Source organism: Melospiza melodia, unplaced genomic scaffold (genome assembly GCF_035770615.1).
Source record: "Melospiza melodia melodia isolate bMelMel2 unplaced genomic scaffold, bMelMel2.pri scaffold_45, whole genome shotgun sequence".
Taxonomy (NCBI): domain Eukaryota; kingdom Metazoa; phylum Chordata; class Aves; order Passeriformes; family Passerellidae; genus Melospiza; species Melospiza melodia.
In genome coordinates this window covers 1709826-1720007 of record NW_026948772.1, presented here as the reverse complement: position 1 = coordinate 1720007, position 10182 = coordinate 1709826, and the positions used below count along the sequence as shown (strand labels likewise).

Below are 10182 nucleotides of genomic sequence, written 5' to 3'. Positions count from 1 at the left end.
TATGTCTTCCTGCTCTTTCTTAGTGACTGAGTTTCTGATTTTGAAACAGAAAGAGCATTAGGATGCCACTGCTTTGGTAAAGCTCCTGTCAAGGCGTTCAGCTAAAAAGGGGGTGTCTGTAGCCACAGGGGCAGCTAGGTATACACATGCAAGTATCCGCGCTCCAGTGTAGGTGCCCTGGACACCCCAGTCAGGCAGATAGGAGTGGGCTCTGACACTCAGGGCTTCTGTGCACCAAAGCAACCTTCTGATGTCACTACGAGAAGGTGGCAACCTTTAAGTTTTTAAAGGTTTATTAAACCTTAAGAAAAGACTGTATAAGGAAAGATTGCAGCACTGGGAAGTCTCCATGATTAGCAGCCACATGCTCATCTACAAAAGGGATACTCTGCTTTTTTTACCCTTAGCCCCTCCCAATGTTTTGTCAGTCAATTCTTTCTCTGCCGTCCAGTGGTGGAGATTACTTTCTTGCATCTTGATTGGAGGTCAATTGTTGTTACACCCCGCCTGCTGGTCACAAGCCAGCCCTCCCCAAATGCCCTGACTACCAAGACTATTACAAGGGGGATAAGAAAGAGGACTATGGGAGGACGTATTACAATAACAGCACTTTACATTTGAACATAATATCTATCCACATAATATCTGTCTCTTAATTGTGAGAGCCAACTATTACATTACTCACCTATAATGCACAGAAGCAGGAGAGAAGGCACTGGCTTGGCATAACAGCTGAAATCATTGCTAACAAATCTCCCCACATATTTGCACCTTTATTGGACATGGCCAGGACTTTGTGGATGTACATCTCTGCCTTTCTTCCCCTTTGGAAGCAGTCAAACTGGCAACTCGTGGGGAAACCAAGGGCTTTGTGGGGGCTGCATTGCTCTGCACACACCCAGGCCACCCGTGGAACAGAGCTTTGGTGCCTAAAAAGATCAACCAGAGGAAAACAGCTGGAGGAGGTTTCATTTGGACCTTTCTTAGCCGCTAACAGAAGTTGTCAAAATGAAAGTGACCAAGCAAGGCCTGATCCCTGCTGCCAGCTCAGGGTTAGAAAGGAGGCATTACTTGATTTCAGTGCTGGGTGCACAGGGAATCACTTCCTAAGCCCTGCACACCCAGCAATCTCACCTAGTAGTTTGTATCCATGGAACTAAGACATATTCAATACTTTGCTGAAACTTACTGGCTAAACATTACCTCCAATTTTTTGACATATTTCAATCACTTCTCAGAATTTATTGACATCAGAGTAGGAATGTCCTGTAGCTCCCTGCTGGTCATTGTCACAGGTTCAGGTGACCCATGCACAAAATAACCCAGGACAAAACTGGGCTTGCAAAGCAAATTCATTCTATTAGTTGCAGTAGCATATAATACATACTGACCTCTGGATTCCCAAAAATCCACTGAACAGGAGAAGGAGTTGGAGCGTGGTGCTCGGCAGCAGGGGCAGGTAGGCAGTGCACTTCCAGGACATCCCCTGGATCAAAACGCTGTGCATCTCGTCCTTCTAAACCCTTCAGCCCAGAACTAGGCCTTGTATCTCCTGCTTAGGAGTGGAATTTTACAGCAGGAGTTAGAGCAGCAGCTCACACATGCCTGGCGCGTGAGATGAGGCCATGATGGCTCAGGATGACTCCATGACTCCCTGCCACCAAGGGCTGCATTGTGCATTGTTCTCCTTTCAAAGCTTGACTGCGCTTGCTGTGTGCCAGAGAGCACAAATCAGGCTGGCCTGGTGGGCCTGAATATTTCTGCCAAACACTCTGCATCTCACACCTTTGCTCTGGCTCAGTGCAGAACTGCAGGATTGCAGGCGCTTCCTCCCAGACCTGCGTGAAGCGCTGGCTCCTGCAGATGGGCCCTGCCAAGCTGTCCCTGCCTCACGCTGGCCTCGCTTCCCTGGCACAAGTGCCGGGCCTGAAGGAGCTGCCCTGTGCTCCAGCCTGCCGAGCAGCCCAGCTCCCTCCCCCGGTGCCCAGAGTGCTGCACACACTGCTGGCCTTTGCCAGGAGTTGCAGGGCAGCCGGCAGAAGAGGAGGAATCCTCAGCCAGCCCAGCGGCCCGTGGCTGCCCTTGGCCTTTCTCTGCTCCTGGGCACACTCCAGACAGCCATGGCCTCCAGGCCGGGCTGTGCCCAGCACGGCTGCGCTTCCCCTCGGCAGCAGCCAGCTGCCACCTGGGCTCTGAGAGCGGAGGATTCGCCCGCTCCCAGGAAGAGGCACCCAGGTCTCGGCTGCTGCCTCTTGCAGCTCCAAGGGCCTCCTTCCAGCCTGCCTCTGCTGGGGCTCAGGCTGCTCCAGCCTCTGCCGGGGCTCTGCTGGGGCTCCAGCCCAGGCAAGGCCGGGCCCGCTCTCACCTCACAGGCGCTGACAGCTCTGCGCCACAGGAGACCTTTCCGAGCACCCTCTCTGATCTTTCTGCTTTCTCACTTGAGCAAGGCTCTCCTCCAGCCAAAGAGATTATTGCATTTAGGGAGCCCCAATGCTCTCCAGTCACAGCTGAAGGCCTGCATCTGTATAAGATGTTTGGGCTGCCCCATTCTTCCTGTGCTTTTGCCTTTAAATGCCATTGCCCTTTCTGCCTAAAATAGAAGTACCAAAGATGGCCAAAAACAGACCAGTGGGCCATATTCCAAAGGCAGTGTGGTCTGGAGAGGATGAATGAAGAACATCCTTCCCCACTTTCACACCATGCCAAAGACACTGTTTCACTTTCCACCTTTAAGAAACAACAGACAATTCAGAAGGAATTCTCGAGTTTATTCGCAGAGTGAGAAGGAAGGGAATCTTCAAGGTGAGTTGTGGTTTCAGAAACTTTATTGATTTTCAATCCTACTCTGCAGTCCTATTAGACAATCCTACTCTAACCCTAACCCTTACCTTAACCCTAATCCTTATCCTTATCCTTATCCTTATCCTTATCCTTATCCTTATCCTTATCCTTATCCTTATCCTTATCCTTATCCTTATCCTTATCCTTATCCTCATCCTAATCTTAATCCTTATCCTTATCCTTATCCTTATCCTTATCCTTATCCTTATCCTTATCCTTATCCTTATCCTTATCCTTATCCTTAATCTAATCCTAATCCTAATCCTAATCCTAATCCTAATCCTAATCCTAATCCTTATCCTAATCCTAATCCTAACCTACAATCCTACTCTAAACTGATTGAGGAATAAATGGTCCTGATGTGATTGTCACATTCTTGTCTCCTTCCTCTTCTTCACTGAAACAATTAGTGGCACCAGGCTGGATGCAGGCTCAGCAAATCTTACAAATGGATGCTGCCCAAAGGGAAAAAAGACAGATCAACAAAAAACAATGAACCATGACTTTCCAAGCTCAGTGCTTCACAGGGTTCCTCCTGCTCCTAGAAGGATGCAGGAAGAGGAACAATGGGACTGTCTACACCTCCATCTTTATGTGCAGACTTTGCCATCACAGGCAAACCTGGCCACGAATCCCACTCATCCATTTATACAGGTGTCTTCATCTTGCTGAGATTTTAGCCCTGCCAGTGCTCTAGAAATGGCGCTTTCTGTCCTTGGAGTTTCTTCTTTTCAGGAAACTCCAAAGCCTCTCATTGGTTCCTCTCTTTGAAAGACAGGCAGTGTGCTGATTGCCACAGGGACAGAAAGCAGTGTCTACCTTTCCATGCCCTGCCCCTCGTGTGCTGGATGGCACCTTCCTTCCCAGCAGGGCCAGCCCAGTGGCACTGGGCCCTGCAGTTCCCTCTCTGCCACACAACCTGGCAGCAACCCTGGCACAGTTCCCATCTGCTTGAGCGTGCCAGGTAGCAGATGGGGCTGGGACAAGTCCCTCCCAGCTGTCCCTGTTTGCGTGGCAGAAACCTCTGAGGGTGGGCTGGGGGGCACCAACCAGGGCCCCTCAGAGGCTCACAGTCAGCCCCCCACAGCCCCTCCTGCCCACAGCCAAATCTCTGACCCCTAGGCTGGGACTGGCTTCCTTGGGTTCCTCCACCACCATTTCATGTCTCTGTACCCTGCATTGCTCTACTTCAATTCTTTTGCCATTACATAAAACTGAACACCCCACCAAATTACAAAAGAAGGTGACAGAAACAGCCAGAGGACCTCTCTGACTCAGGAAATGCAGAGAGAGGTGGGGTTGCTCAGTTTTGTCAAGAACAGGCCCCAGGGAGACTTTATTGCCACTTTCCAAAACTTCAGAGTGGCTTTAAGGAAAGTGGAGGACATCTTTTTTAACAGAGCCAGTTACAATAGGATGTGGGTGAATATTTTTTAACACAAATAGGATCTAATCAGAACTTGTTTACTCGGAGCATGGTGTGACCCTGGCACAGCTTGCCCCAAGAGGTTGTAGGTGCCCCATCCCTGCAACCATTCCGGCTCCAGTGGGAAAGGGCTCTGAGAAACTTGATGTCTTTAAAGAAGTCCCTGCTCATTGCAGGACACTTGCACCAGAGGACATTTGCAGGGCCCTGCCAGCCCAGCCCAGTCTAGGATTCCTCACTGTTTTCATTTGAAGAGCACCAAGAGTGGAGGTGAGGAGGAAGGGGGCTCATCTGCTGCCTTGGGCGTGAGTGGAGGAGGAGCCCATCCCTCAGAGCCTGTTTCACCTGCAGCCCCTTCACATGTTACCTGCAGGAGCTCCTTGGCAGACCAGCGCCGCGCCTCGTCTCTCTGCAGGCAGCAGCTCAGGAAGTCACGCAGGCAAGATGAAAATAGGTTGGGCTGCTGCAGCTTTTGTCTTCCTCCTGTGGCTATCAGGAGTTGGGGCTGGGGAAAAAGGAGACACCAGGCTCCACCTGCTTCTTTCCCTTCTGTCACTGCTCTCCCAGATCCCACTGATTAAGCTCCACTCTGCAGTGGCAGTTTCTGCCCTTGCAGAGACCCAGAGATGACTTTCCTTTACCAAGCGAAAAACCAAAACCCTGATGCAGCCACAGCCTCTCCAACATCTCACAGATCTTGCCTTGGCAGCTGATTTCATTGCCTGACCTAATTAGTGGGAACTACATCAGCACAAGGACATTTCCTTCCCTGACGATTCATACCAGCTTGAGAGGCTTTTTGGAAGAAGGACTTTGCTATACTAACTCTACTGTATCCAAGGGTTAGTACATGGAAAGTATTTCTGCAGTGCTTCTTGGTCCCTTAAGCACCGCTGCCACAAAACAAACCTAATCAAGCTTTTTGCTTTGTTCTTGAAAACAATGGGAATTGGAGGGAAAGAAAGGAAATCCACCAGGTATTCCTCAGGTAAGGAAACAAATCTTTGGAATCTCATCTTCAACACAGACACATTATGATCCATGCACAAATATACTGGGATGAAAACGCCTGCTTGGACACACAGGAGCCACTTGCAGCTCTGTTTCTCAGCAGTCTGAAAATTTCTGCTTTCCTTACATGGAAAAGAAAAACCTTTCATGGTCAAATCAGAAGGAGAGGTTCCATCCCTACGGTCACCCTCTACTCATTTGGCTACTCAAGTCAATGCATGAATGGTAGGACCATCCCAGAAAGTGCCAGGAAACAAATGGGAGGTTTTGGCAGGCTCTCCACATCACCAGGCTCTGGCTTGGTGACGTGCAGAATGTGGCTTGGGCTGGGAGAGAAACACGGTCACTGAGTGTTTCAGCAGCACTGCACAAGAAGCAGAAGAGACTCTGTGGCCTTTACACCCTCATGCCCGGGTTTCAGGCACGTTTCCCAGTGAGAAGAAACTGCACAGGGGGTTAAGTTCCTCTCTAAAAACCAGTGCCTTAGCAACTTTCATGTGTTTGGCCTTCTTTTCTTCATTTCTGGAAATGTAACACCAGTTCTGAGAGGCTTGCCTTGTAGTTTTAGGGGCATCTTCACAGACAGACAAGTGGGAACAACTTGAAACCCAAAGCAAATGTTGCCTGAGAAGAGCTGGGGAGTGTTTGCCTGTGGTGAGGCTTGAGCTGTCTGGCAATCCCCTTCCATGATGTGCAGAAACATCCAGCTGCTCCCCAGAACTCAGTCCCTCTGGGCACGCAGGCCTCTGGAAACACCTGAGGATTCCAGCCTTTCTCCTGCTCAAGAGCATCTAACCTAAGCTGAGCTCCAGTTTCTTCAGCAAGGCCAAGGATGCTCACTTCCATGCAGCTGACAGTGTCCATGGAGCTCAGCAGGTCTTTCTGATACTCCTCAGGCCAAGGAATTATAGTGTAGATTGGCAAGACATCAGCTGATCATTATCCAGTGTGGTTCATGTGGAACCAAGCTCTAACACGCTGACAAGTCAGAGGGAGAGAGCTCATTCTGCTTTTGCAAGATGGTATTTAGAAACATAAGACACCAACGTGGAACTATTCAAACCTCAACTTGCAGAATCCATCTCAAATAGACAAAAAGAACAATGGCAAGAGGCCTTGGAGTCTCCATAAAAATGCCCACCACTGTCATGATAACTCTGTGCTCATGGCACTGAAATAGATGGTGACCAAAGAGACTTTGCTATTATCCTCTTCAACCCAAAGGAGAATTTCAAAGCCAGAAATGGCAATGCACTCCCCTTGTGTACAAATAATTTATGCGGCTTTCTGTCCTTTTCCCACATCACCAGAGGTGAGAAAGAGGGTTTTATCCTGACTCTCAGCTGAGCTCAGCCACTGGCCATGGTGGGGAGCTGGAGCCCTCCCTGTCATTATAACACTGCAGGCCAGGGATGGCCCTGCTCCTGAGGTAAAGAAACACAGCACTGGTGTCAACTGCCCACGCTGGATCCCAGCCCAGGCACCTGCCTGCAAGCTCATCAACTTGTTAAAGTACCAAGAAACAGCCAAGGGTTTGGCAAACAATTCTAACTGCAGTCGGAGAAAAACACATCCAAAACTTATCCAGGCCACCCACACACGTGACTGAACAATGTACAGATGACTTGAAAGCCTGAAAGTTTCAACAACCACAGGATTTGGAAAAGATGCTACAGAATGGAAGAGAAGAGCTGGATTTAAAAAATGAAAAAGCAAGCAGAACTGCTTGGGCATTGCTTTGGTAGTAGGTTTTTTTCTCTTTTCCTTTTTTGTTTACTTTTCTTTTTCCTTTTTTCCTATGTTTTCTATAAAATTGAAACTGGGAAGGTCTAATCTCTGTTTCTCAGGATATTTATTACATGTCTACCCTGTACACTGAAAAATTCTTGTCCTTCAGAAACAGAGTTCCAGCATTGTTCAAAAAACATGTGAGAAATGTCAGGCACGGCTGGAGGGCAAAATGGCAGGTTTCTGAACTGGTTAGGTTTCTGAACTGCCACTTCCCTTTCTGATACAACCAAAGCTACAGCAGATGCTGATGTGTTGCAGGGGCATTTTTAGAAGGGGACCTTGGTGGAAGTGGTGCCAGCAGATGGCAATGGGATTTTGTCCAATGGCACACAGAACATGGGACAGGTGAGAAAGACAGTGGGATCAGTGAGTATTTGCACCTTACCAAGACAGGAGTTGCATTCCAGGAAGGAACTTCTTGTTCCACCATTTCGATGCCCACAATTCCCAAAGACCATATGTCCACTTTGGGGCCACATGGTTGACCTGTCACCACTTCAGGCGCCAGCCACCCAGCAGCGCCGGCCACGGAGCTCCGTCTGCCCTGCTCAGGGCTGAGCTGAGCAAAGAGGCCAAAGTCAGCTGTGGAGAAAAGAACAAACCGTGAAAACCAGCTCCAATTAGGAAACCAAGCAAAAGAATTCCCCACTCTCAGGCTAAGAATGTGCTGTTGCATCTCCTGGAGAACTGTCCACACTCGATTTCCTTGGGGCTTTAGCCAAGGGAGTATGGAATTGGCCACTTCCAAAAAAACCCAGGTTTTATTAATGCTGCTCACAGCAGTGGACTTTATCCCCTGAAGCTTTAGATTGTAGATCCCTCTGTCTAGAAGGGACACACACAGAGCAAGGCCACTCTTGACTGCTTGTGGTTCCTTATACCTCTGTGCACGTTGCAACTGTGCCCTCAGCTCGCAGCAGGGGTCCCTGCACTGCCACCAGCACCATTTTTGGGGAGATGGCAGTCACTCCAAGCAGCCCCACACCCACATCCCTGGAACGCTGCACCTGACCAAGAATATACTGACCCAGCTTGACAGAACCGTCAGTTCTGAGAAGGATGTTGCTGCTCTTCACATCTTGGTGGATGACATGGTTTGAATGAAGAAAATCCAGTCCTTGCAGGCACTGAGCGAGAAAACAGAAACAGGAGGGCAAAAATGAGTGATGTGATTTCATCACAAAAGAAAGGAAGCAAAGAATCTAAAAGATTCCCTCTCCAGGGGAATGGGGAGTAAGGGCAGAACAGTAATGGCTCCAACACTTGCAGAGCAGGACCTTTCTGAGGAAAGGCACATCAGCTTTTGAAAGAGCAACAGCACCTGCTGTTGTAGGCTGTCCCCTGCAAACCAGCCAGGACGACTCCTGCTGCAGTGGACGTGCTTTTTCCATGCAGAGGACAAAGGAGGGGTTTGGAAAGGAAAAGTCCCTCCCTTTGGTGTTTAGTGGATCACTTTTGGGTGGGAGGCTGCATGGAAAAGATTTTCTTGCTGGCCTCAGCACAGGCTTGGAAGTATCACACCAGTCACTTTGCGGAAGCAAAGAGCATTTTGGCTGCACTTCTATCCTTTTCAGCTGAGGACTCTGAGAAATGAGTATTTTTTCTTTTCTGGTCATTTCAAATCCTGCCACCAGCACCTTTCCTTTTACAGGCAAGGAATACAGTGAAGACAGACTCCAGGCAAACATTTAGAGAGGCAAGGTGGAGAACAGCAAATACAAGAGACAGAGTGAGAATACAATAGCAGGAGATAAGAGTACTGGCACTGAGTACAGTGAGTGCAGGGGCACTGGCAGGCCTTTCCCTTGAGATGCTTTTACTTGCCCATAGCATACCAGCAACACAGAAACAAAGCTTGGCACAGGAAATCACTCCAGCTCTGAGCCCCTGTTTCCCAGACAATGCTGCCCAAGCCCTTGGAAACACAGCTGGGATTGCTGACCTCCCGACTGATGGCTGCCATCTCATCTTCCGACAGGTAGGTCTGGCTGATGACATTGCTCAGAGTGCCTCCATCCATGTACTCCATAACCAGGGACAGTTCCTCACCCACAAGGTAGCTGAAAGAAGGAAACAAGGGCATGGAGATGAATGTACATGGCTAAGTTGCTGTTTGGAAAAGACAGGTTGGTTCTTCTTTTCAGGTCCCTTTAAGACAAAGACAAAATAAAGGAAGAGACATTCCCTCTTGGCTGTGCGTTGTTTGCCATCTGTGCAGTCTCAAGGAGAAAGGCACAGCTGCAAAAAAGGAGATGTCTTAGATGGGCAGCAAGCAAAATGTGCAGTTTAGTAACAGCCCAGATAAAAGAAAACCTGTCATGCATGGTGTTTCTGGAAAAAAAGCACCTAGTCTTCCTGGCATGCATAGCAATGGGAAACAGTGGCAACAATCCAAGGGAAATCCTTGTTAGTTTACCTGGACGTAAGAAGACACTTGAAAAAAATCAAGCTCCAAAACAAAGTGGTGGCTGTGAATATAGAGATCATTGATTTAGTAAGACACAACTCATCCGGGTTTTTGAACAATTTTCAAATACCATGTGCCAGCGAAGACTAATGCAGACAAAATGCAATCTCTTCCCATCCACTGGAGATGAAAAGAGCAATAATAATTAGCCAATAATTACAGCTCTATTTTCTGCCAGTGACCAAAGTGGGATTTTACCTTGCATGTTTGCAACATGTAAACAAACATTCATGGGACAAAAGCACAACTCACCTGTCTAAACAGTTGACCAGGTTGGGATTTCTATTCACCTTCATGACCATGAGTTCGTTGACTTTTAGTTCCTTCTTCCTCAGTCCTTGAAGCTGTATTTTCTTGATGGCCACCTAAAACGACATTGAAAATCAGTAACTTGAGACGTTGGTGGCACGAGACCACAAGACACGTGGAGCGAGTGATTTTGCAATGACACAGCTGAGCTGTGCCAAACTGCCTTGTGATTAGGCACTGCAGTAATTAGGAACTGACATTCCAACAGCCAATTTCTCTGCTCCCTTGGGAGCCAGTTACAGGACACGTGGGGCCACTGACATTTTGCCTTGACCACTTGGTAACAGCAGTGTCTCAGTTATCACCCACAAACCTCTGACCACACTCTCTGCTGCTT

General features: G+C 48.5%; 1 protein-coding gene across 1 annotated transcript; it reads right to left on the bottom strand.

Annotated features, from left to right (window-relative positions):
• Positions 1–2747: 2747 nt before the first annotated feature.
• Positions 2748–7616, bottom strand: LOC134434629 (serine/threonine-protein kinase PAK 3-like). The gene is made up of 3 exons (XM_063183284.1): positions 7455–7616; positions 4635–4772; positions 2748–3296 (listed from the first exon to the last, which is right to left on the bottom strand). Exons 1-3 carry the CDS (start codon positions 7497–7499, stop codon positions 3210–3212), a joined length of 270 nt encoding a protein of 89 aa, XP_063039354.1. The 5' UTR covers positions 7500–7616; the 3' UTR covers positions 2748–3209.
• Positions 7617–10182: the final 2566 nt, after the last annotated feature.